At 36.6% G+C, this 27093-nt stretch overlaps 3 protein-coding genes across 10 annotated transcripts; 2 read left to right on the forward strand and 1 right to left on the reverse strand.

The window, feature by feature from the left end:
* Positions 1–544: 544 nt before the first annotated feature.
* LOC140785241 (diacylglycerol kinase 1-like) lies at positions 545–6450 on the forward strand. 4 transcript variants are annotated; one of them, XR_012108412.1, is made up of 8 exons: positions 545–731; positions 2118–3303; positions 4111–4477; positions 4548–4624; positions 5082–5201; positions 5556–5723; positions 5928–6061; positions 6157–6450. XR_012108412.1 is itself a non-coding variant. In XM_073133027.1 (8 exons), exons 2-8 carry the CDS (start codon positions 2170–2172, stop codon positions 6304–6306), a joined length of 2154 nt encoding a protein of 717 aa, XP_072989128.1. In that variant the 5' UTR covers positions 545–731; positions 2118–2169; the 3' UTR covers positions 6307–6450. The 4 variants fall into 4 exon arrangements, 3 of the variants coding, with proteins under 3 accessions (XP_072989128.1, XP_072989130.1, XP_072989129.1); XM_073133027.1 differs by having other exon boundaries at positions 5924–6061; XM_073133029.1 differs by having other exon boundaries at positions 569–731; positions 2154–3303; positions 5924–6061.
* A 2805-nt stretch (positions 6451–9255) lies between these two features.
* On the forward strand, positions 9256–12913 carry LOC140784942 (UDP-glucose 6-dehydrogenase 5-like). 4 transcript variants are annotated; one of them, XM_073132575.1, is made up of 3 exons: positions 10796–10832; positions 10998–11076; positions 11241–12913. In XM_073132575.1, exon 3 carries the CDS (start codon positions 11263–11265, stop codon positions 12703–12705), a length of 1443 nt encoding a protein of 480 aa, XP_072988676.1. In that variant the 5' UTR covers positions 10796–10832; positions 10998–11076; positions 11241–11262; the 3' UTR covers positions 12706–12913. The 4 variants fall into 4 exon arrangements, with proteins under 4 accessions (XP_072988675.1, XP_072988677.1, XP_072988674.1 ...); XM_073132574.1 differs by lacking the exons at positions 10796–10832; positions 10998–11076 and adding an exon at positions 9256–9356; XM_073132576.1 differs by lacking the exons at positions 10796–10832; positions 10998–11076 and adding an exon at positions 9514–9576.
* Positions 12914–13307: 394 nt separating this feature from the next.
* LOC140784940 (pre-mRNA-splicing factor ATP-dependent RNA helicase DEAH1-like) lies at positions 13308–26412 on the reverse strand. Of its 2 annotated transcripts, none has more exons than XM_073132569.1 (28): positions 26082–26412; positions 25498–25608; positions 25269–25399; positions 24886–25080; positions 24700–24777; positions 23957–24043; positions 23536–23569; positions 23401–23455; positions 22843–22902; positions 22595–22666; positions 22332–22395; positions 20484–20563; positions 20260–20327; positions 20018–20075; positions 19763–19820; positions 19600–19668; positions 19345–19413; positions 18734–18823; positions 17541–17627; positions 17307–17422; positions 17146–17212; positions 16017–17057; positions 15852–15914; positions 14983–15106; positions 14802–14902; positions 14397–14459; positions 13966–14038; positions 13308–13870 (listed from the first exon to the last, which is right to left on the reverse strand). In XM_073132569.1, the coding sequence occupies exons 2-28, from the start codon at positions 25595–25597 to the stop codon at positions 13824–13826; spliced, it is 3150 nt and encodes a 1049-aa protein (XP_072988670.1). In that variant the 5' UTR covers positions 25598–25608; positions 26082–26412; the 3' UTR covers positions 13308–13823. The 2 variants fall into 2 exon arrangements, with proteins under 2 accessions (XP_072988670.1, XP_072988672.1); XM_073132571.1 differs by having other exon boundaries at positions 24847–25080; positions 26082–26376.
* Positions 26413–27093: the final 681 nt, after the last annotated feature.

A 27093-nucleotide genomic window follows, 5' to 3' on the forward strand; every position in this document is an offset into this window, starting at 1 on the left:
TTAGGGAGCGCAGAGGAAGGAGGAATTGGAACGTTGGCTGCACACTGTAACGGCTAGTATTGTTGAGGGGGGTGAATTAGTGATTTAAGAGCGGCTTAAGCCGCCTAATTCTATTCGCGAGATTTTAGCTGTTTATAAGCACGATTTTATGGTATTTTTTCGAAAAAATAAGAGTAGTTATTAATTAAGCACGTGTTTAACGCATAGAAGTTTGTATACTTTGCGTATTGAGTTTTGCAAATAACTACAAGGGATTATTCTATTTATACCTGAACTTATTCATAAATTCTCTGAATTTTTTTATTATCGATATATATTTTTAAATTGAAAAAAAAATTATATATATAAAATAATAATAGTTTAAAATTCTAAGTGAACTTATTCTTTACTATAGCAACAATAGCTTCTAAAATTAACGAATCAGCCAAAGTTAAATGGATCCGGGCTCGAATTCTTTAACTACCCGAATCCGATGCTACGGAGGGTTTGGGAATTTATTGGGGTAGTGTAACTGCGTAAGGCCCCCGCTCTCGTGAGTTATGACCCGCCTTTCCGCCTTTCCAAAAGCGTTGCCGCTGAGAGTGGTAAACGAATCAAAGCATTACCACCGTGAGAACTGAGAACCATCCAGTCCGGAGAAAAGTGCTAACGAGGTGGGATTCGAAGGATTTCGCTCGAAGCCCTAAATTTCCGATCGGAGTAGTTTCTCTGACGATCCTCCCCCCGACTTCGTAAGATCTCGCCTCGTTTGCTTATTCGATTTCGAAGTGGAAGTTGGAGGTTGGTTAAAATAGTTCGCCATGGAGTAAATTGATTTGGATTTGGGCCTCGATTTCGTCTCTTTCTTGTTCCTTTTTGGATGATTAATTCTTCTGTGCCTACTGTACTGCAAAATTTGATAATTTTATTCTACAATAAAATGGACTGCTTGGTTTCAATCTAGCAATAGTTCTATAGATTAAATAAGCCGATTCAATGAATTCTTTTTTTCAGGAAAGTAGTTGAATCCTTCTCTTAATGCGGCGAATCTTGCGATTTAGATGTTTTAAATGGAATTAAGCGGATTTATCAAGTATTGAACTTCTTTCGGATGCTCGTGGAACTGCAAAGATTTGTATATATATATATATATATATGAGAGAGGGAGAGGGAGAGAGAGAGGAGACAATAGGAAAGTAGATCTGTGGTTGAACTGGAGAAAGGATCTTCAAATTGCAGGGAAATTATTGAAGAGCAAGACAGAAGAGGCTATTTCGTCATGGAGAAGTTAGCTTATATTGACTTTAGCATTAATCAGATTTGGTCCTTACCTGGCACCCGTGTGCTCTGTTTAGAATTGCTAAGTATGTCCTCTTGTTGAGAGACGAAACACGGAAAGCAAAAAGAATGAAAAATAATCACAATCAAGGAGACAGATTTTACATGGCTCACCCAATCAGAGTTATATTCACTGTAGAAAAAAGAGTTTATAATGGGGAGAATGTCTTCTCAATCCAAAACGAAGAACTTTGTTTTCTTCCTCCTTTTCTTCTCTCTACAAAGCTCTCTAGGTTTTTCACAATGTTGTCACGCTCATACAATACCAAGGAGAAACAAGCAATATATAGGTTTTTTCAAGAAAACCTAACCCACAATTCCTGGGCATTCGGATGCCTAATGATGAGCTCTGTCTTTCACAAAACTGTTCAAAGCTCTTTTGAACGTATGTAAAACGCTTGCTTTTTGGAAATACCCATTTAAACATCTGGAGGTCCGTTCGAACACCTAAAATAGTGAACCCATCCGAATCATGAAGTAAAGGACTCCATTCAAATGCTTAAAGAGCCGTCCAAATGCCCAACTGAAGACGAATTTGATTCATTTCCACACCTCTCTAGTATTTAATTGGGTTATTCATTGGGAACCTTCATGCACTCTTTAGTTTTCAATCTTGTCATTTTAGTTTTTTCTTCTTTTTGCAGAACTACAATTGGTCTACGGCTAGAAAGATAGAATTTAGAATATCCATTTTCGTTGTTTTTGTGGGTTATGATTTATCTGTACATTCTCATCCTGATTTTTTATGTATTTGAACTCTTTGTTTGGTAGTAATATTTTGTTATTTATATATGAAGCAGAATTACGCTCTCTTTGAAAGAGTGAATATATTGCAGCTGCTACATCTCAAATATGGGCGACTATGCAGATAGATACAGGATGTTGCATCCTAAGTGGAACATCACCTCACTTGATGTCTCAGAAACTTGGCCATTGATTGTTGCTTCCCTTACTGTGGCCTTTATTGGAGCTTTTACATTATATTATGCTATCAATCAGTTGAAGCAAAACGTTAGCCTGAGCTTGGTGAAGGCTGTTAGAGCAAGGTCAAAGAAGTACCGGAAATTAAAAAATAAAGTCCCTGTTGCTTCCCATGTTTGGAAAGTAGAATCTTGTTCTCAAGCCAAAGGTCTAAAATGTTGTGTATGCTTGGTATCTGTTTCACCACCTCAGTATCTTGGGGAGAATATCCACCGTTGTGATATTTGTGGTGCAACTGCACACATTAATTGCTCAAAAAATGCACATAAAGATTGTAAATGTGTTTCTATGGCTGGATTTAACCATGTAATCCACCAGTGGGCTGTACAATGGATAGAGATGGCAGATAGATCTGAAGATGCTTCCTTTTGTTGCTATTGTGAAGAACCTTGTAGTGTAACTTTCCTCGGTGGCTCCCCAACCTGGTATTGCATGTGGTGTCAACAGCTAGTGCATGTTGATTGTCATGCCAGCTTGGCAAAGAAGACAGGTGATATATGTGACTTGGGCCCATTTAGACGACTCATCTTGTCTCCTCTTTGTGTAAAGGAATTGACTCGAGCTGGAGCTACTGGAATTTTGAGCTCTATTACTCATGGAGCAAATGAGTTGGCATCCACAGTACGGGAACGAATCAAGAGTCATAGCAAAAAGTATAAACAAGGTATTGAGCTGCCTGCTGGTTCTGACAGCAGAGAAACTATAGACTTATCCATTGAGAGGAAAGAAGATGCTCAGAAAAAACCCAAGATCTCTCATGAAACTGAGAACCATCACAATGCTAAACATGATACTAATTCCATTGAGCAGATGGAATTGGATACAGGAGGAAGCATGTCACATGTTCAACATGAGGAATCTCAGATACTAAACAATGAGAAGTATGAACTGAATGTTTTGCCTTCTGATGCTAGGCCATTGCTAGTATTTATTAACAAGAGAAGCGGTGCCCAGCGTGGTGGTTTTCTAAAGCAGCGTCTGCACATTCTTCTAAATCCAGTACAGGTTGGGACACTAAACTAACCCCCCTCTCTAACTTAGGAGCTATTTGGAGCCTTTAGCTTTGGGGTACCCATGAGTTTCTGAAAGTCAGATTATTTTGATTCTTCATGTTACTGGTTGAAATGTTTTCTATTGGAGCAATTCAATCCAGCAACATCTAAATTTAGTTGAATATGGATGTAGATGTGTAAGTTGGCAGTGTTATCTGGATAGGGATAAAGATTTAAATGTCTATCCAAATAAATATTCAAATATCTGTATTGCTTAGTATCTCATAAAACAATTATGGATCAAATTAATATGAATCCCTAGTTCTAAACTTTGAATCACCAATTTATTATTTCTTGATATTTTATTAGGCCAACTTTTAAGTAGTCACACACTTATTTTTTGATACATATAAAACTAAAATGGATTTTAGTTGATAATGGATTCATTGCCAAATCCAGAGAAATGGAACTAACACAAGTTGCCAAGTGCCAACTTTTAGTATCCCTTTTGTATCAAACTGCCATCAATATGCAGATATATGTTTGCAGGAAAATGTATTCTTGGTATGGACATGATATCCTCTGATCTGCATCCATTCTGTTCTCTTCCACACAATGCTGTATTGAGTCAATTCCAGTGCTCCAAGACATCGCATAACCTGCTTCATGCATATCTAAAATCTGAAATTCTGGAGATCTTGATTAGACATTTTTTGTGCTATCTCTAGTCTCTACTGACCATAGTTTCCTTGCATAGTTTTTCTTTCCAGTCTAGATTTAGTATTTTCCTTATTTTGCTAATTTTTTCTTATTTCTGCAGGTCTTTGAGTTGAGTAAGTCACAAGGACCAGAAGCTGGTTTAGCTTTGTTCAGAAAGGTATCTCATTTCAGAGTTCTTGTTTGTGGTGGAGATGGCACTGTTGGTTGGGTTCTAGATGCCATAGACAGACAAAAATTTGAATCTCCTCCCCCTGTTGCAATACTTCCAGCTGGTACTGGAAATGATCTTGCAAGAGTGTTATCATGGGGTGGTGGTCTTGGTGCTGTCGAGAAGCGAGGAGGTTTATATTATGTTTTACATCATGTAGAACATGCCGCAGTTACTATCATGGACAGGTGGAACATCACAATTAAAAATATGCAAGCCAAGCTTTTCTCACCTCCAAAGTTTATGAACAATTATTTTGGTGCGTGTTGCAATTTCTTTGCTGGGAATGTAAATTATCAGTGGATAATGTTGCATTGGTAATTTATCAGGCGTTGGTTGTGATGCAAAGGTTGCTTTAGACATCCATAATCTGCGTGAAGAAAACCCTGAAATGTTCTACAATCAGGTATGTGTATTCCTGTCTGATTTTTTTCCCACTTTTATTGGCATGTTATCCTTACCTCTATGTTGATATTTTCTCAAATAGGTTTTTCTATCAATTAACAGTTGAATTGCTCAACTGAACTTGCAGAAGTTCTCTACATTGCATCTTATTTAATCCATGTTCTCCGGTATACATATTTGAAGTGTTTCTTGCATCAAATAGCTATTTTTTCCCCTAGGTGTGAGCTTTAGCGCAAAAAATAAAATAAAAAATCTTAGTTTGTTGTCATACTACCTAATTTATATCTAGTTTTTAGGAAATCTGAAAAGAGTTATTCATGTAAGTATTACATGTCATGTAAATAAATAAATATGTCATTTTATTGAACAGCTACTTTCTTGTCAGTTGAGTATCTCAGAGATTTGTATCCCTCGGCTCTTCTAGGAATCAGCACTGAAATCTGCATTTCTCTGTGCAGTTTATGAATAAAATACTCTATGCAAGAGAAGGGGCAAAGAACATTATGGGTAGGACATTTGCTGATTTTGCATCAGAAATCAGGCTTGAGGTAGATGGTTCCAAGATTGACATTCCTGAGGTGCGTCTTCTAAATTTCATATGGCCGATAATGTCAGTTCATGTATAAATCATTCCCTCTCTGAAAAAATCAGCTACTTGTCTTCTGAAAAAACATAATCTTCTGACAGTGACTTTGCATACCATCAAGATAATTGAGGCCTCTGGAGAGTCCTGGTTACCCTTCATCCAGAACTTCTTAGATCAACTAACTTAAAAGTCTTTCTGTTTAATTTCCCTACTCCTGAACAGGCAACTTAATGTTGATACTTGTCAGGTTTTACTGCTCATGAATTAGATCACATTTACCTTCTAGGTAACAGTTCATTGCTACAAAAGTTGATATTAAATCATCTTTTATCCCCTCATTTTACAGGATTCAGAAGGTGTTCTTGTTGCCAACATTGGAAGTTACATGGGAGGAGTTGAATTGTGGCAAAATGAGGATGATGATACTTCTGAGTATTTCAGCCCACAATCAATGCATGACAAAATGCTTGAAGTTGTCAGTTTTACTGGAATGTGGCATCTAGGAAAGCTTCAGGTAATCAAACAAAGTTGTTCATATGACGGATGTCCACATCCTTCTTTTCTCATCACCCTTAATACAGCTGTGTTCATATTACTGCTGTAAATACCATCACCCAGTTTGCATATCTTCACTCTGTTGGAAGCAATCTTGTGTTTGATTAAGACTTGATATCAACAAGAGTTATAGAACTTTAACCAAGATTGCGGCACTAGGTAGGGCTTTCTAGGGCACGGAAGCTGGTGCAAGGGCATTACATAAAGATTGAGATCTCTGCTCCCATGCCAATTCAAGTTGATGGAGAACCATGGTTCCAGCAGCCATGCACTGTGGAAATATCTCATCATGACCAGGTTCTCTCCCTCCTTTCCATCATCTGTATGTAGAGTTCATAAATTCTAACCTCATGTTTTCTTTTCTATTTCGCTAATAAATTTTTATTCTACAGGCCTTCATGTTGAAGAGAGTGTCAGAGGAGCCTATCGGTCATGCTGCTTCTATCATCACTGATGTGCTTGAAAATTCTGAAACAAATGGTGTAATCACTGCCACACAGAAGAAGACTCTCCTTAAGGAGATGGCACTAAGGCTTTTTTAGGACCTTCCACATCATGCTTGTTTTGGTTGTCTTTCCTTTTCATTTCCTTTTTTTTCTTTTCTTTTAAATGAGCAATTAATTTGCGGTAGTCTGTACATATGGTTATATAATTATTCTCTATATTATGGTCTAATTAAATTGTGATGTTTCTGAATTCCACTTGTAGGCTGCTCATATTCGTTAAAAAAAAAAGATGCTGATCTATGCTTGGATTCAGAAGCTTTACAATGAGAAGTGGTCAAAATTAAAAAGTTAGAGATTCTTTTTGCATTTCACTATGAGCACTCTAGTTTCATTGCAGAAAATCCCTTCTTTCTTAACAACTCTACTTTCGCTCGTTCATGAAGAGTATTTTAGGTCTATTCCTGTAAATATATATACATATATACTGGAATTCTCTTCTTCCTTCTCTCTTTGGAGTTTGTGACTAATTTGTTGTTTCCCCTAATTCTTAGACCCTTCTAGTGCTACTATACTCTTTAAACTAACTATTAAATTACTATAATTTTTCCTAAGCAATCGTATAAATTTCCTTACGTAAATACTCTCTAAGAGAGTTTTTTTTTTTATAAAGTCATTTTCTCTATTAGCGATTTTATTTTAATTTAGGATTAATAAAATACTAAATTGCTTTCCAGAACAGCGATGTACTTTTTTTAAAAGTTAATTGAACAGTGATGTACTTCACTGACGTGACCCTTAATGTAGCAACTTTTTTTTTTGAAACATAGCAGCTAACTATAGTTTGACAACTATAAAAAATGATAATTTTTAATAACCATAGATAATAAAATGGGAGTTGTTCACTCCAAATCCATGGATAATAAAATGGTATAGTTAGTTTCACCTTCTAGAAAACGAAACAAGACTTTCATATCCAAGCTTAGCTCTTGCTTCACTCCAGTCACTAACTGATCAAAATAGACTTATTTTTTAATCTATTTATTAGAATAGTTAACATCTAAATTTAAATATTTAAAAGGATCTATTTTAATGTAGTCATAACTATAACAGCTTAATTTTGAAGCATTTTTTTACCTTCCAAAATATTGATCTTAAGTTTGTGAGTGATCCATTTTAATATTTAGGCATTTTACTCGGAGCTTAATAAAATAATCTAATTTTAATATTTAAAGTTGGGGGTAGAAATATTTTAGTCGACAACTCACAAACAACTAATAATCTTAGCACCAACCAACTCTAGAGTCGGTAGTTACTTTCTCCATGACCAAGGAGGTAATACGATTAACTTTAATCTCAAATAACATTGTGCAAAAATTATTTTGTAGTTTAGTAATTTTGTTCAATTCAGTTGATAGCTCTGCAGTGCAGTTAGCTTAGAGGGACGGCTTGAAGCAAATATTGACGGTGTTTAATTTAAAGCAATTTTTCGACAATACATATAGCTTAAAGTATAAACTATATAGCTAAAAACTTCAATAGAACTTAATATCTCTGTAGCTATATAAGTTTGACCTTTGGTACAACTCATATCTATTAAAAAAAATCAGCAATCTTCGATTTCAACGTAGACCTTTTCAGCTTCGATTTCAACGACAATAAGGTGGAGGACAACAGATTTAGACCAGCCGACGTGGACTAACACCTAGCCCCGCAGCCATAATCTTATTTGATCCACGTGTCTCTTGCGTGGGCCCGCAGTTTAAATCACACCGGGGACCGGGTTGAAGTCAGATCCTAGGTGCCAATTCCTAGTTCCACTTTGGGTTGACACCATTCTGGTGTGCCATGCTGGCATCTTTCCACGTAGCCCGGTTCTTCGAAATTGATTAATTTTACTAGTTAACTATTAATTGCACATCGCATTAGGTGATGTTAGATAAATCTTCTTTAATTTAGTATATAAAATTATATATATATATATATATATATTATAGTTCAATGCGTATCGTATATATTTCTTCTGTTATTATGACATGCATTTAAAGTTTCTATTATTATTGTTATTGGAAAAAAATATATATACTTAGCCCACCAAATCCTTTGTAAGTATTCGACATATAATTAATTAATTAATTAATTGTGACAGGTTTCTAATGCAAAGAGGATCCGTGCGGGATTAGAACTCGTGTTAGTGATCATAAACTTATTTTATGTTGAATGTTAGGAAAATTAAAGTCTTACTAAGACTTATATATTTCTTCATAAAAATGCCAAACATTTCTTTCTTCTGTCGCCTCTCCAAGACTTTTTGAGCCTAATTAAGCTGATTTATAGCTAATCTTGTATCCCTATGGGATCGAAAGAAAAGGAATTGACGGGTTAATAATCGACATTTAACGGCTTTAATTGAAATGTTGAAAAGGATCAAACCTAAAGTCTTTCCTAATCAATCTCATGAGACACCTAATCACGCTATAATTGCAACAAAAAAAAAATTGAATTTAATGAAGGAAGAATAAAACTGAGAAGGTCCAACAGGGGGATTATAATACATAACTAGATTGAATTCAGTATACAACTCTATATATTATTACTTCTAAGTTGGGCTCGAACTTGCTTAAGCTAATTTTTTTTTAAAAAAATAAGGGTTAATTAATTACTTAAAAATAATTTTAGTATCAATTCTACTTCTAATTTCACAAAAATGGTATTAATAATTAATGCCCAATTATAAAGGGGGAAATATTAAGCTAAATATTATAGCTCAGTAGTTGAATTCTATCGACTTATATAAGGATTAATCAAAGTGTTATATATGCATATAATTTAAGCTTTTGTAAATGTTATAATTGGCCCACAGACTCCTAATTTATATAATAATAAAAAAAAATCAATTGTTGACTTTAAAATTAAAATTATATTTTTGATATGCGAAATTGTATTATTATTAGTATAAAAGCTCCATATCAATTTTATTTATCTGCAAGATTATATTCCATTTTTTTCTTGGGACGGATTCGAATGGTATTTAAACCTAATTAAATTTTAAACTTTTCCAAGTGTTAAAGATGGTCGCTTTGGTGTAGAAGGCGATCGATTGCTCTCTTCTTTCCTCTCTTCTCTCTTCTCTAGTGCAGCAACGAAGGGTATCTCTCTCTCTCTTCATTTAATTTGATTCTTTTTCTAGGTTTAGGTTTGACGTTGTCGTATTCTTTACGTTTCAACGAGATGGGTCCGGTTTGGTGGCATTTCGCACCCAAATTTCACTTCATTAAAAAAAAATTATTTGGATTTGGTGTCGGTTGATCGATTTTTCGTTCGCTTCTGTCTCACTCAAAGGCATAACTTTTCTCAATCCACCAATAGGTACACCTTTCTGTGATCTTAAGCTTTCTTTCTTCTTCTTTTTTCTGAATGGTAAAAAATCGATCTTGGGTGAGAAACAACAAATTTCTTACACATGCACACGACGTGTTTGTGATTAGGTTTGGTTTAGTAACATGGATTTGAATAAATTAAGAGAAGTATTTGGTTTATTTGTGTGTTGGGGATTCTGCAACTTGGAATACATCCTGGGACCTGATGATAATGATAGTTTGTATTTTCCTTTTTCTATTTTAAAAGGTTGAAATTTTTTGGGTTTAAGGTTCCCTTCGTTGTCCTTAATGAACTATTCAGTACTCAGTGGTTACTTAGAGATTTCGCAACTCATATTTTTCTTGGAGGTTTTTATCTAATTATTGGTCGTTGTGGCACTAAAATGTAAATATGATGCAAAAGTTAGTAATAAATTCAGTGATGCTTGAATATTTTAACCTTATTTTCTTTTAATTTGTACTTTAACCTGTCATTTTAGATGTTGCAACCTAGATTCCGAGTCATCTCCTATGGATTGAAACTAGTTTATTTACTCTCTCTTTTTTTCCCAAATATTGTAATACTTGTCAATTGATGTATTATGATACTCTCAATGATTAGGCCACTGGTAGACTGTAGGATTAGAATATATGTGCTTATTCCCTGTTGGTCTGCAAACCATGTTCGTGGTTTTCATGGAGAGGTTTTGATATCAAAAAGGACTTATTTTATGGTACTGGGTACTGTTGGATTACATGATACTGCCATTCTTCTTTGAACTTCCCCATGAATTAGATTTTGTACTAGTAGTTGAAGATGGCTTAAAATATATCTTCTTACTTTCCACATGGGTTTGGTACCTCATTGGATTCTTGGAAACGTGTCGATTAGCCCAGCTCAGGTCTTCAACCTGACCCCCTTAATTTGTCAAATAAGGGGGGTAGATCTTTAGGTGGGTTTGGGTATTTAAGGAGGGAGGGATTCGCCTTCTTTTGGGTGCCAGAAGTCTTTTCTTTACTTCTCTTCTCTCTATTGCTAGTAAACTTTTGCTTCTTAAACTCATTTCATTCTCTGAAGAGCCCTTTGGAGGTAACTCTCTAAATAATCTCTACACATCTGTAGTGATGAAGGGATTCATTTTTGGTAGTCTTAGATTTAGCATTCCAAAGTGTAATCTTTTTTTGTTTCTCTTTTGCTCTGCCAATGAGGAATCCAAATCTTCGTGCAGTTGTCTCTTTTTGTTGCTCATTCTACAATGGGATCAAGTAGGGAGCATAGTTATATGCAGTTGTGAGGTTTTTATGGATATTGTTGTCTATATAGCTATGTTGCCTTGAAATATTGGGTTGATTGATTCTTTCCTCTCATTGGTGAAGTATATAACAGCTAACTAGGATGCTTATAATTCTCCTCTTTTGAACATGATCCAGAAGCTATCCGAAGTGCTTCGAACTTCTCAGGTGTATCAACTTGATCATATTTTTCAGCTTTCAGTTCCTTCACTAATCCGTAGGTCTCATAAAGTTTTATGTTCTTGGCAATCTTGACCTCTAGTTCTCTTTGTTCGCTTTACAAGATTCACATGTAACTGGACGAATTTAGTTGCATGCTTAGGTGGTCTCACTTCTGTCACAACTTTTTTTCTGAGACTTTGCTTGAACAACTACTTGCAGTTCATTGAATCAAGTGGAAGACATGGTGAAGATTTGCTGCATTGGAGCTGGCTACGTCGGAGGCCCGACGATGGCCGTCATCGCCCTAAAATGCCCATCGATTGAGGTTGTCGTCGTCGACATCTCCGCCCCCCGCATCGCCGCATGGAACAGCGATCAGCTCCCTATCTACGAGCCGGGCCTCGAAGATGTAGTCAAGCAATGCCGGGAAGTTAACCTCTTTTTTAGTACTGATGTAGAGAAGCACGTCGCGGAGGCCGACATCATCTTCGTCTCTGTCAACACCCCAACAAAAACCCGCGGCCTTGGAGCCGGCAAGGCCGCCGACTTGACCTACTGGGAGAGCGCCGCCCGCATGATTGCCGACGTTTCCAAATCCGATAAGATAGTAGTCGAAAAGTCTACCGTGCCTGTGAAGACTGCAGAGGCCATCGAAAAGATATTGTCACACAACAGCAAAGGTATCAACTACCAGATATTATCCAACCCAGAGTTCCTTGCCGAAGGCACGGCAATCGAGGACTTATTCAAGCCTGACCGGGTACTTATCGGCGGGCGGGAGACACCCGAGGGCCGGAAGGCGGTTCAAGCACTCAAGGATGTGTATGCCCATTGGGTTCCAGAAGACAGGATTCTAACAACCAACTTGTGGTCTGCGGAGATATCCAAGCTTGCAGCAAATGCATTCTTGGCACAGAGGATCTCATCGGTTAATGCCATCTCAGCACTCTGTGAGGCCACTGGAGCTGACGTGTCCGAGGTGGCCTATTCTGTGGGTAAGGATTCAAGAATCGGGCCCAAGTTCTTGAATGCCAGTGTCGGATTTGGTGGCTCTTGCTTCCAAAAGGATATCCTTAATTTGGTGTACATCTGTGAGTGCAATGGCCTACCTGAGGTGGCCAACTACTGGAAGCAAGTCATCAAGATCAATGACTACCAAAAGAGCAGGTTTGTGAATCGGCTTGTTTCCTCTATGTTTAATACCGTCTCAGGGAAAAAGATAGCTGTGCTTGGATTTGCATTCAAGAAAGACACAGGTGATACTAGGGAAACTCCTGCAATCGATGTGTGTAAGGGTCTGTTGGGTGACAAGGCCACAATTAGTATCTATGATCCACAGGTGACTGAGGACCAGATCCAACGTGATCTGGCGATGAATAAATTTGATTGGGACCATCCGGCTCATCTCCAGCCGATGAGCCCGACCGCGGTGAAGGCCGTCAGCGTGGTGTGGGACGCCTACGAGGCAACCAAGGGAGCTCACGGAGTGTGCATCCTGACTGAGTGGGATGAGTTCAAGGGACTAGATTTTGAAAGGATCTATGAGAACATGCAGAAGCCCGCCTTCGTGTTTGATGGGCGCAATGTGGTCGATCCAGTGAAGCTCAGGGAGATTGGGTTCATAGTGTACTCGATTGGCAAGCCGCTTGATCCGTGGGTCAAGGACTTGCCGGCAGTCGCGTAAGTGAGGACTGCTGCCATTGAACCAGACTGAGGACTGAGAGCTGTAACAGTGATAGATGAGTTCATAATTCTTTATAGTACTTGTCAGTTTTATTTCTGTTCAGTTCAAGTCGTATAATACTATTGCCTTCTGTTGCTGTTGGAGAGCTAGATATGGATGTTCTATCTGGCTGGCTGTTAAATTTATATAAGCAATTTTATTGTGTCAATGCAGTTCAAATTTGTTGGTGTTCTGGTGTTGAAGCTTTAGCATTCGAAGCATGTTGCGATTATTACCTTTTGAGCTGTATTAATGAGACATAGTGGAGAACAATCTCTATCTATAAAACTTGTGCATCAACCTGCTAGAAATTTATTGCAAGTGATATGGACAAGACTCGAGTCCAGGTAGCTACTGTAACAAAACTTTATTACACGGAATCCCATGTTTTTGGGAACGAGTTGGAGTGGGACATTATTGGTGGAGAAGAAGTAAATTATGCAGTCACAACCATAACTAGTGGAAAGACAAGATATGGCCTGGCCAAAAATCAACAAGATGGTCCGCAATTCCCATGTTAAATCTTGAGTCAAAACTGTAACAAGTACCACTCACCAGGAATGTTTCCAGCAAAAGAAAGGAGCTCATTTAGATTAAACTTTTGTACTATGATTATTCAGAAATGTACATAATATGCATAACTACGAGTAACAAGTAGAGTGATTTCCAGATGCATACCCAGCTTCTCCATAAATACCCCGAAAAACTGGTTTCTGTCACGAGTATGACTAAAGATCCTTCCATTCCTCCAAATTTTCCCCTCCACCAAATAACACATTGTAAGCCCTCATCTGAGCAGGAGGTTTTCTGTTTACTGAGGACAAGGACGTCCCTTTTTTCTTGTCAGTAAAGTCAACCAAACTTCTGAAGGCTTGTTGCTCATGGCGATTCAAATTTATAACTTGATTGCTGTACTACAGAAACTGTTACAGGAGACGTGAGTTTCAAAAATTAACCGAAAGGGAGAAAACCCACTTCCCATGTGTACGCAAATAAATCTATACAGCATCTGCACTTGAAAACATGCCAAGAGAATGTGCTGTCATCTGGCATTCGGTGCTTCCCTTCAAGTTTACTCACTACAATGCAGAGAGTCCTTTTCCACGAGGCAATTTTTTTGATCCAGCTGGCATAAAAAATTAGGGACTAAAATTAGCAAAACAGGCCATAACAATTTGAAAGAAAATGTATATAATCTGGATAAGGTAACTGCTTTATTACATTCATCGACATCCTTCAATTGGTAGTAGTGGGGGGCTATTTCTACTAGCCAATCAGGCTTCAACTCGGTTACCTGTGTTACATAAAAAATGAGTTTATGATCATTCACCATAATATCTAAGGGCATTTAGTACTAAAACACTTGCACTATGGATGGAAAGAATAGGAGAGAAGAAGAGAACAGAACAGAAAATAAAATAATTTATCTCCTCTTGTTTGTTGAATATATGAGTAAAAAGAAGAGAAAGGGAGATAAAATTTAGTTATTCTCTCCCTTTCTCTCAACTTTTATAGGTTATTTTTTTTCTCCTTTTCTCCTCTATTCATTCCTAAAATTTTTAATCCAAACGAGAGAAAATATTTCTCCTCTTATCTCCTCTTATCTCCTATTCTCTCCATCCAAACAGGGTGTTAGTAAAAGCATAAGTTACCTGTCTCATGTACTCTTTTGTTGTTTGCACTAATTCATGATAAATGGCCCAACGAGGAAGCACCTGCAAGAGACAAAAGAGGACAAACCATATTAAGATTATCAATGGTATAGAGCATCAGTACTGGTAAGTGGTAATACCCTGCACATCTTCATTCTTCATAGCAATCTGTTTCCTTACAAGTTATAAATTACAATTGTGTACTCTATTCCCTTTCCCAAGAAAATATTATAGCCCATTAAAAAATAAATCAAATTTCTCAAATAAACTGTATAGAACTTCTAATTTCCAGAGAAAAAAGAGTGCAAGAAGGCCCCAACTTATGTGTAATAATATATGTTCTTTTCATCCCAACCAAGAACAAAAGGCACAATGTGAGATGTGAGGCGACCCTAGGTAACTTACCTGTGCTAGTCCAGAACTTGGATGGATGAAAATAGTTTGTGGATTTTTGATAGTTCTGTATGCACCACTCTTTTGCAGCTTCGCAGTATGGTGAAAAAACCCTGAAGATAATAGTTTAGATCAAGATATACAAGAAATTATCATGTTGCATAGAGTAACACCATACATGCAAAATTAATACCTGATGTAATTGCCTTTTTAATTGCATCCAAATCATTGGGATTTGAACTAATTTCAATTTCTACTCTTTCTAAAAGCCCTTCTAACTGATCACGAATATCTCGTGCACGCTTCATACTCCGAACCTGGTTTTAAAGTATCATATATTAGTACAATATCTGCTGAAATGACAGACTAATGAACTAATACAATAAACATCTGATGAATTACAAAATTAGTAACATAACAAAATTGACAATCATGAACGGATGTGAAGGTGTTAATCTTCGTGTATATAAAAATAAACCAAGAGCCTCCAAAAAAGTGTGTTACAAGATGAGAGAATATCCTATAAGTATATAAGCTTAGTTGTCTGATTGTCTCAGAAGACTATCAAATTAGTTCTAGTAGCAGTCAGTTTTAAACAGTGAATGTGAAAGGAACATGTTTTTCTCTATTCTAGACCGTGTCAATGCAGTTTATTATCAGGATGCAGCTAAAATGATCAGGAACCATGGTCTCTAATCATCCTTTTTTCAAGCTTGAGCTACTGTAAGTTAATTCACTTCAAATTTTACTAGTCTTTTGATTTTTTTGTTCATGTCAATTCAACAGTCCATCTAATATTTACTTTTCTTCTTGTACCCATCCTATGACCATTATACTTTCAGTTCATTCAGTTGTATAAAGCTTCCATATACAATCTAACAAAATTAATTCACAAATGAGATTGCGAGGACTGGAATCATTTTGAGAATGCAATCAGTGGAAGGAAATGTAACATCTGTTAGCTACTGAGTGAAATAGCACAGTCGCCACCTTTTAGCACTTCTGAGCATAGAATACTAATGGAACCGGGAGGGGGGGGGGGGATGGTGGGATTGAACATACCTGGATATAATTTTCATAGCACCATTGAGTTGAATAATCAGTTTCTTTCCAGGAATTGTAAACCTGATGCAACAAAAATAAGAATTATGATTTCTGCAAAAAACTTGAAGTTTATAAGTAAGCAATTGAGTTCTTGCAATAGAAGTAGCCTGAAGAGAGAAATACATTGAGCAATGCAATATGGTCTCCAACATTCCCAGTGTGAAAATTCAGCCTTGCATTATCTGCATGAACTTGCTTGTCCTTTGGACGATAAAATATTGAATTCCCAACTGACAACATGGCTGCAATGGATATGATCTCATCGGAACACTTGTATTTGTCTGAAGCAACAATCATCTTTGAGAGCATCGGATCAAGTGGAAACTCAGCCATCCTTCTTCCAGTTTTGGTCAACTCACCACGGCTATTTAACGCATTAAGAGCAAAGAGTTGTTCCAGGGCCCTAAGTAATGCCTCAGAGGGAGGAGGGTCCATAAAATCAAAATTTACCAAATCATGAATGCCAAGGCTTTTTAGAGTAAGCACAACATTTGCAAGGTTAGTTCTCTGTATCTCTGGTACGGTATTTGCTTCAAGATCATGCTCATAATTATAATAGGTGAACAACCGAAAACATTTCCCGGGACCAGTACGTCCAGACCTTCCAGCTCTTTGATCTGCAGATGCTCTTGAGATTGGATTGACTAGCAAAGACTCCATGCCTGTCCGAGGATTATATGATTTAATTTTAGAAAATCCAGGATCTACAACATACTTGATCCCATCTATTGTCAACGATGTTTCAGCAATATTTGTTGCCAAGACAACCTTCCGAGCGCCTTCTGGGGTAGGTTCAAAGATCTTAGCTTGAAGCTCAGTCGGTAGATTTGCATATATTGGGCATATAATGAGCTCTGCAATCTTCGTCCCCAAACCTCTTGTCCTGTGCTTGAGAATTTCATCAACCGTCTCGATTTCCTCCTGGCCTGTGAGGAAGACAAGGATATCACCAGGCGGTTGTGTCACATGTATCTGAAGAACAGTAACTATAGCGGCATCTATATAATCAGCTTCAGGTGCTCTCGTGTAATGTACATCAACTGGGTATCGTCGCCCTGGTATTGTGAAAATTGGGGCAGAGTCAAAGTAATCGCTGAACTTTTCTGCATCTAGTGTTGCACTTGAAATCAGCAACTTTAGATCTTTCCGAAATCGAGCTATATCCTATAGGGAAAATTATTAAATGTAAAAGTACAAGAATCTTGAATGAGTGGAGAAAATGACAACCAAATCATGAGAATAGCTAACTTACCTTTACCAAACCAAATAATATATCGGTTGATAAAGTTCTCTCATGTGCCTCATCCACCATTACAACACTTCAATATGCAACAAGGGACAAGACAAAAAGTGTTATTGCTAACCATGATACTAAAGATGAACAGCAGAATATGGCCTTCTTTAGAAACAAACCTGTAGCCAGCTAAATCAGGTTCACCAAGAAATTCTCGCAAAAGCATCCCATCAGTCATGTATTTAACTATAGTTTTTTCTGAAGTACAGTCTTCAAAACGGATAGAATACCCCACCTGTAAAGAAAGATTAATCAGCATTTAACCTGAAGAGTTGTGAACCTAATATATGTTAAACCACAATTACAAAAGCTCAACAAAAAGAAAACGAGGAAAGATCTGGAATGGGGAAAACCTCATGCCCAAGTTTAACACCCATCTCTTGGGATACCCTTGCAGCAACGCTCATTGCTGCAACACGACGAGGCTGCGTGCATCCAACCTATTGGAATATAAGTCAATATAATGTGTTTAAAATTTCTGTAACTATAAGGATCACAGTGAAGGTATATGACAAAATTACGCATGATAAAGAAAATAAGGTTGCAGCAACGTAAATTAGCTTACAGGTTTGCATAAAAGTTTAGAAGATACAAGTTTGAAGTACAAAGTGGTATAATACAGCGACATTTACACGATATGCACCATTAGAATTGGTTCTTATTGTGAAAGAGATTATAGTTTATGCAAAAGAGTATTTTAATAAGTCAGAGGTTAAGCATGCATCTTTCTTGTCGCACCCCATCATGAATAGATTGTATTGTCAATCATTGGCTTTCAGTAACCTCTTACCAGCTTTACATCCTTTTCCTAAACATGTGACCCTGGGGTTTCTAGGCTAGGGCAAGGGAGTGCAAAACAGTTTGCATTCACAGGTACTTGGAAAATGTACAGACATACTAGAATCACCATGAAGAGATATCACTACCAAGTATTAAGGGTCAGATGCCCTGACACTTGAACAAGGTGGATTTGGTAATGTAATTCTGTCATGTACTAGCTCCATTCCATTCAAAAGGATCCAACTATCAATGTTTCATATAAATAGATATCATAAAAAGATGTCCATAAATTAAAAAAAAATAGCTGATCCCTATGTGGCAGCAGAAGATCACTGCTATTGATAGACTTGTTTCAGTATCATTATAACAAATACAACAATGATAAAAATGTAATTCTCAAAGGTCTCAACCTTTAGCATGATGACAGAATATGATTCTCTCATTGATCTTTCCAAATTAACTTTTAATCTTTTTTTTCTTTATAAGGAATGCTCCAATGAGACTTGGGATACACCACTAACACACGTCCAGTCATTTCAAATAATCTTCCTTCATCTTGTCCTCACTGTACTATATCTCCAACTTGCCACAAATAACAGTTATATATTGTCATAAAAATTATAAATAACAAATATAATAGCAACCCAACAAAACCATGATGAAACTTCTTGATAAATCAAGCATTATTCGCTTGTTCAGTTAATGACTATAAAAAGGACCAAGCAAAGAATTGCAGGAGTAGAACACTATCTGATTCATAACATACCTTCCCCTGTTTTGTATAGCCAGCTTCATGAAGATATTGAGGAATCTGAGTAGTTTTCCCAGAACCGGTCTCTCCAACAATAATAATGACCTTTTAAGAATGGACGGCAAAAATTACTGCTCAGCAGACGGGATAACCATCAATACTTGTAACTTAAAAAAAGGTTTTTTAGTGCACAAGGCTCCCGCCTATGTCGGGTCTCCAGGGAAGGACATACGCAGCCCTACCCTCATCTCTAAAAAGGCTGTTCTCAATAATTGAACCCGGGACCTCTTAGATATAAGAGGCAAGCATTATTATCACACCAAATGGTGCCCTCTATGTTTATAAATTCCATATACTAAATTTATTCAAAGATAATTCTCTTTTAAAGAAAAGAAAAATATAGGGTCAAAACTCGACAAAAACGTGCAGATTTTACAACTAAACAGTTAAAAGTAGAATTTGCTTTTGGCATATTCCTCAGTTATTTCAAAGTGAATAACACATCTTCTCCCAAAAACACGACCTAAAATGACCATGATTTATTACAAAATCAATGACAGTAGCCTTGTATGAAATATATTGTACAAGAATCAAAAGATAAATTTGTCACTATAAGAACCACCAACCTGATGATCATGAACAGCCTGAAGTAACTTCTCTCGATAAGGATAGATGGGCAGTTTTTTTCTCTCTTCCTGGATATAGAAAAGGCGGTCAGCAGATGAAATAAAGAATACACTTCGGAATTAGCACTATTTTCATTAGCAAAAAAATTGCTTGCAGTAATATCTAAAGATTCTAATCAGTATCCTAAGATGTGATCTTTTACATCATCTAAGATTCAACAAGCAAACTTTCACAAAAGATCTTAAATAGCATGCCTGCAGTTTCTCTGAGACAGATTTAGCACTGGAAGCATCAGAATTCTCAGCAGGCAACTCATCTTCATACTGCAAGGAAAGAAAAAAAAAATCTAGTAAGGGGTGTGAAGCATCACCCTTTTGAGAAGCATCATAAAGTTGCACAATATTTCTCATGACATGCCTGGATCCCATCCATGACAGATGCTTTAATGAAGTCGATGCCATCTTCAAAGACATACCTAAGGCAAGAAGTTGGCAGAAGACATCAGTATTTTACCAAACCACAAAAGATGTTGTGTTATGATATCCATGGTCTTGATAACTTTAAAAATAATAATCAAGAAACTAACATGTACTCTCATGATTTGACATGTAACAAGAAAATAACATGAGTAACAACGGACTTTTACTAAAGAGAAAAGACATTAGTACATACTGAAAGTCATCCACTGCTTGCTTTTTATCTCTTGACCCAAACTTTAAAGTTGCTTTCCCTGCAACAAGTACATAGCCAAATCTGAAGATCATTTTAAAAGAAAAGGGACATTTCAAATTTGAAGCCACTCTATAAAGAACAAGGTGTATTCTAGCAGACTCCAAATGCTAAGATCAACAGTACATACCCAAGAATATCACAACATTCTGTTTAAAGTAAAGGAAACCAGAACAAAAGGGTACCTATCTGATGCTCCTCCCAAGCTTCCTGCTCAGCAAATGGATTCATTTTATCTCCAGCACCACCATCCCTAATCAGACCAAGAAGATATAAAGATCATGCTACTAAAATAGAAAGCCACTATTGCAACGTGAGAGGCATGTCACTTAACATGTCCATGATTAACGCAACCTGCAAACCTTTTCCATCTAATTGACAATTAAATCAGTTATAATAACAAACTAACCTGTAACGCTGCATTGCTGCAGCAAATCTTTTCTCTTGATTTATCCCTCCTTCTACGTCGTATGCCTCAGGCATCCTATACTGCAATAAGATGAGCATCCAACTATAAGGAGACAATTGTTGATTAAACTGATTCTGAATGGAGAAAGGATACTGCAGATATATAGCAAATAGACAAATACAAGAATCAAGCCACATGTTTTAAATTCTTGAGGTCAGATAGATAAACCTTTTTTTTCTTTTTACAACCATTCAAAAGATAAAGATTCTTTACAAGTAATAACATGATGGATACTATCCCACAAACTTGTAAAATGGATTAGCCATATGAATGGAAGCACACCCCCATGTGTCTCCCTGTGTATGTGTGACACATGTCTGTAAATGAGACAGGAAAAAAAAAAACTTTAAGGAACCGAGGTCCCAAAAAGAAATCTGGTTCATGCATCTTCAATTCTCTATTCCAGTGAAATTTAATTTATCAAAGTATTTCTTATGCACGTAATTAATGCAAAACAGCAAGTACTGTTTCTAAATAACAACTACACCTACTAAGTCACCATAACTGATGGTAAAGGTGGTGAACTTATAGCAACAGGTGGGGATAAAGAAGCTATATTCCCTCAAAAGGCCAGATATTAATATCACTACTTCTAATAAATCTAACGGTAATTCTTCTGTCAAAATATAAATCCAAATAATATGCCACTGAATGCAGTTATAGGATTATCACTTTCTTCAAAGTGATATCTAGAACTAGGTGTTCACTGAAACATGCATTCCGACAAGTAATTAAGAGTAAACAGGATACATCCTGCTAAAAGAGTTCCACACTTCCACCACATTTAATTTATTCAGATCTTTCAATCATCGATTGATTAAAACTTATATATACAAGTTAGAAATATTGTTATATCAATGGATCAATGTTTCCAAAAAAAAGCGATGCTGCTAAGAATAGCTGCAAAGATATGAAAGAATAATACGAGACCACAGAGAGACATGCAAGTTGGCAGTAATTTGAAGTTTCACCCGAGACGAACAAAGACTAACACCCGAAACTTAATGAAAACTAAAGTTTGAAACTACCAAGATTTATGGTTTGGACAATTATTTTGGACCACAATAGGCTAAACCATTCTATTTCGGCCTTAAATATTCATTTTTTCTAGGGTCAAAACCAAAGCTAATTGAAATGGAAACTGAAACTTCAAACCATCGCAGCAAGCATCTAAAACCATGTTGACATGAGCCAACCCAGCATTCTTTGCTGTCATGTGCCAAAACATGGAAGGTTGGGCATGCTGACCAAGCTAACAGCTGACCAGAAATCTCCTACCATAGCAGGTAAACCCTTTTATACAAATCCATTAGCATTAGGGAGTTAACTTAGTCTATATGAATCTCACACGGACTTGTGGATAGAACATGCTAACAAAGAATAATGTCTTTTTCAAGTAAGCATACTTCAAATGCAACACCCAATAGTGTCCGTGCAATAGAATGCATGAGATGATCTCCAAGAAAATGAGAACCATTTAGTTAGGTACTCCAGAAAAGACTTGAGGAAGTGGAATTAGAACAAGCGCAATTGAGCAACATTACGAACAGATGAAGTAGATGTGATGACTGATGATACCATGAAAGTATTAGCAAATGATGTGAAGCAGATACATATTCTTGATATAAGTACCCAAAGAAAAATGGGCCAGATTAAAAGAGACAAGTTTCAAATTGGTGAAAATAATCCATGGAGACTTCTGAGCAAATATCAATCAAGTATAATAAAAAGTCAGCCTAAGATGTTTGCATGTGGTTATGTTGGTGTTCTCTAGGCAAGGTCAGTTACCTCATTTACATTATCTGCATCCTCCAAGTGTTCCTTTGCAAGCTCATATATTTTCTTCTTGTATCTGGATCAGAAATTCCACCATACACAAGGATTTGAGTTTCCAAGTAAATCCTTTAGCCAAAAAGGACAATGTAGAACGAGAAACAGGAGACTCTAAATACTGAAATAACTTTGAATATCTTAAAGACAAACCATAACAAGACTAATGGTCAAACATAGTGGCAAAATATAGAAGCTGAGAAACCCTAACACATAATTACCTGAGTTCTCGTTCCTCTGCTTCTGTCAACTTCACGCCCTCAAAGATATACTCATGATCAATAATATCATCCCTAAAATTGACAACATCCGGATTTAGAAATAAATTGATCAGCATTTTTATCAACGATATACATATGTACATGTATAGATACATACAAACACACATACATAAATATATCATCTAGTAGACTAAACAAATATGATGGCAAGGTGACAATACTAAGATTTATTAGGCTTTCGGACTTACCGAATCTCCAAAAGCTTCTGATCCCTTCGTTTCTGCAAATATACCTGCCTTGAAACTTTTCTGCCACATATATACAAACAGTAAGAAAACAATTCAGGGATAGCTTATTAAAATAGCAAAGTTGATATAGCTGAGAGTTCAATGAAGAAGGCTAATCAATCACTAGTTGAATGGAAAATAAATATCAAATAGTAACACTGTGCTGTGTATATACAATAGTGAAACCTTTCTTCAACTCATTGCACTGCAGTAAGAATAATAATCCTCATTAATCTTTTTTTTTGTGATTTATTAAAACAATATGGAGGGTGACATCATCTAGCACACGCACGCGCGCACACACACACACACACACACACACACACACACCTAACATAAAAGTAATTCCAACTTCCTTTGACGAAGTTAACTCGCTCCGCCTATGAATACTCTGTTATTAATCATTCATTTACAATTATCTGATAAAGTTTTATCACTTGTTTGGAAGAAATAATTATAGAATGCTGCAGAAAATTAAAGTTGCATCAAGATAAAGTTGATAGGAATGAAATTAGAAACCTCAGATCTGAAGTATCCTCTTTTTCAAATGCTACAGATCTTCGAATGAGCTCCTCTGTAATGAATAACACAAAATCAGATTGCATCCTACAAAAGATAAAGAGGTAGCAGACTAAGGAACTCCAAGGGCCATACCTTCTTCCTTCTTTGTTAACTTGGGTTCCATCAACTGTACCAAAAAAAAAAAAAAGATATAAACAAAATGATGAATATTAAGTCAGGAAAAAGAATTAGAAAAGTTGAACAAAACAAACATGCATCCATCATACTAGACATTATATCATATATGCCCTAAAACATTTAAGCAGAAGAAGTAAAATGTCAATGCAGTCATATGAGAAAGTATCTGGACTATGTTCAGCAAAGAAGCTTAACAACTTCAGGAAAATCAAACTATTAGAAATTTATTCGTTTGCACTAAAATCTGTCCAATGACAGCAAATTCTTGATCTTTTAATACTTCTGTTGCATATTATTTATATCTACGTAATGGAAGAATCATCCACATTTTCTTTTTCTTCATCTGACCAAGATACACCTTTTAAAAATCTAATACCTTTTGAGTCCTAGCTGCATCTCTTTCCCTAATGTTCCTCTCCAACTGAGCTCTTTCCTCTTGATCTTTCATCCTGGCTTCTTCTGACTGCAAAAGAAAAATGAAAACAAGTTAAATTTATTAAGTACTTGTTTTCAATTGAATGTCCAAGAAAGAGCAAATATTAATTTCCTGCAAGTTACAAAGTCAACAGATTAAATCAAGTACAAAGGAGGTTCAAACATTGCACAACTTGAACTAGGGTCACAGTATAGAGAAACATGCTGCATGAACCTAACAAAGAATTTGAGCCCAATTCAAAATCATAATCCTCCCGAACCAAAAATCAGCATATAAAGTATAATCCATAGAAGGATGTCATGTATCATGTGCAAAATTATTATCCTTCTTCCCCCCATATTTGTAACCTTGGTTCTCTCTACTGTAATCTAGTTTCTACTTTCCAATGCAAATCCATTCTTTTAAACTTCCACCGCCTTCCCTCCATATGTCTAGCACCTTTCCCCTAGCTACAGTACACTTTCTGCTAGAGCAAATACAAACCTCTCCCTTATAAAGTTGGCCCTATACCCACATCATCAAACCATCCATGTAATATCAGCCTACTAATCTAATGATCTGAGATATACCCTTATCTTCTTACAAGTACTTTGACCAAAATAAAGCACTTATAAAAATAACCTTAAGGAGTATCGTTCCATTCGTACATTATTTTGTTAAAAGAAAAGTAATACACATCGTACCTCAAAATCATCATCCTTGTCCTCCATGCCCGAAGTACGCCTCCGAACATGTCGATCACTCTCTTTTATTGCCACTTCCTGCAATGCAATATAAAGTCAAAACAGAAGTAAGGAACTATTCTGTGAGTTGTTAGCCTGACAGCTTACCATAAGAAACATAAAATGAGAAAAGGTGAAACATTATGCCTCATCTTCTTCATTGTCTTGAGTTTCGCTCTTTCTCCTAAAACGCTTTTGGCGAGAATTTACTTTTTCTTGATGAGAAGTTGTAGCACTAGTTGTTACTTGATCATCACCATCATTATCATCAGCATCCAATAACCTATAACTCCTTTGTTTCTTTGCAAATTGAGCTGCTTCCTTTTCCTCTTTCTGGTAACTCTGGATAGCAAAGATACAACAATTTAATACAAGGATATCTAGTTTCTTTAAATATTATTCAGAATTAAAATTGAAGGTGACTTAAACATTATTCACAACCAGAATATCTTTATTTATGTATCTCTTTCAGCAGGGACTCAAACATAACTAGAAACAATATAATTAATATGTGTTCAGCAAGAGCATACACTCAAACCAGATTGCTTATGTGGAACCTTCGCATATAACTCTTCCGCAAATGAGCGAGTATCTGCAGATGAAGAAGTCCCAAACTCTACAAGCTTGCTTACAAGATCACCAGGTGAAGAAGATTCCTTGGCTACAGAAAAGGTCACATGTTTTAACAAAAATATTAACTGACTTCTCCTGGAAGAAAGTTCACATTTTTCAACAGACACTGCAAATTTTAAAACCTACCCAAACGAATAACATACTGTACGACCACACTTTTGGAGTAGCCCATGAGGGACATCAGCTTATCCGAGACCCATGTCTTTAAATAGCTATCGCTTGCCATTACTGTTTATTCTGCAAAATAATACCAATGTGTTGTAGGAGAGAAAGGCAAACTAAAAATACAATATTGAATAGCAAATAGGAGAAGGAACAGCGTGGAGTGAGGATAAATACTCAAATATCCACAAAAACAACAGTTTATCACAATCATATCAAGAAACACAAAATGCGGACCTGAAATAGAATTTAGAACAAGGCGAAAGACAAACTAAAATAAAAATCACCCAATCTAATTGATACCGTCGGATAACTGATGACTATCCTAGACAATCAAACGAAAATTCAACAAGAACTTCCAATGTAATTATCTGTGCGAACACACATAAACTTCAACAATAGAACGACCTAAAACAATCTCATATGAAAGAGGATAAATCCAAGATAAACATAAATTACTTTAAAAAATCCCCAAACAAGAGTTCTACGAGAAAGAGATCAAACGAAATCAACCACGGGATTCAGAAAACGAGAGAGGAAAAGCATACCGTCCGTCTGACTCGAACCTCGAATTCGGGCTCAATTCCTCGACCAAATATGCCCTAAAAGAATAACTCCAATGGGATCCCAGGTTCACTCCACACGCCCTAGAAAAAGAGGCGTCGACCTCTTCGTGGACAGTAACGAGGGAAGGAGAAGAGTGGGGGAGAAGAAACCCTAAACCCTTACGAGAGGAGGAAATATACCATCCAGAGAGGGGGGGAGGAGTCGGAGGAGGAGTCGCCGAGTCGGAGAAAGGAAGAAACTCCGAGTCGGATCTCGTTTTTGGCCTTCGATACGGATAGGTCGAGTTCACATAACTCGGGTTAGGAGAAGACCAAGTCGGTCAAGCGGTCGACTCGGTAAAGAAAGTAAATCTCGGAGACGAATTTCTTACCCAACGCCGACTTCGTGCACAATCAAATATTGCATATTTCCTATTAGGACTCTATAAATCCTACATTTAAGTCTAGAGTTTCAAATTAGCTTGGTTTTATGGGTTTATATTATAATGCAGGCTCTCTTCTTATTAATCAAAGGTTTTCGACAAATAAATTTTGGCTAAAATATGTTGTTGGTCTTTCACTTATAATGCAAAGCTTGTGTACTGTTACACTCGATGTAAAAGTTAAGATTTTTCTTTAAATTTTATCAACAAGATCGATACATGAATAGAAGTATTTACTATATGAGTCGTCTACAATGCCAAATGTGTTCTGGATTCAAAAGGGCATTTTTATATGCAGCTTGATCATATTACTATCAGAATGCCAATTATTTATTTTTTCTGTCAATAATTGAATCCCCACTGTTCTTCATGATATTACTATCAGAATTCACATGATTGTAGAAGTATGACTGCTATCATTAATCCATCTCTTTTAAGTAGTAGCCAGTGAAGGGGAGAGAGCTTACATGCTTCCAAAGTAGCACCTCAGATGCCATAGATCAAGGGGAAGGAATGGTCCCCTTATGGCACAAAGTTTTGAGCTTCATTGGGCCATTTAGAGTGTTTCCCAA

This window comes from Typha latifolia, chromosome 3 (genome assembly GCF_019914945.1).
Source record: "Typha latifolia isolate L0001 chromosome 3, TyphaL0001v2, whole genome shotgun sequence".
NCBI classification, from domain to species: Eukaryota; Viridiplantae; Streptophyta; class Magnoliopsida; order Poales; family Typhaceae; genus Typha; species Typha latifolia.

Coding starts and splice junctions, on each gene's coding strand:
- LOC140785241 (XM_073133027.1), top strand. CDS start 2,170: ATGGGCGACTATGCAGATAGATACAGGATGTTGCATCCTAAGTGGAAC. Junction 4,625..5,081: donor CTGAAATGTTCTACAATCAG/GTATGTGTATTC, acceptor TTCTCTGTGCAG/TTTATGAATAAAATACTCTA. Junction 6,062..6,156: donor AAATATCTCATCATGACCAG/GTTCTCTCCCTC, acceptor TTTATTCTACAG/GCCTTCATGTTGAAGAGAGT.
- LOC140784942 (XM_073132574.1), top strand. CDS start 11,263: ATGGTGAAGATTTGCTGCATTGGAGCTGGCTACGTCGGAGGCCCGACG.
- LOC140784940 (XM_073132569.1), bottom strand. CDS start 25,597: ATGGCAAGCGATAGCTATTTAAAGACATGGGTCTCGGATAAGCTGATG. Junction 25,081..25,268: donor ATAAGCAATCTGGTTTGAGT/GTATGCTCTTGC, acceptor TTTGCTATCCAG/AGTTACCAGAAAGAGGAAAA. Junction 24,778..24,885: donor AAGACAATGAAGAAGATGAG/GCATAATGTTTC, acceptor ATTGCATTGCAG/GAAGTGGCAATAAAAGAGAG.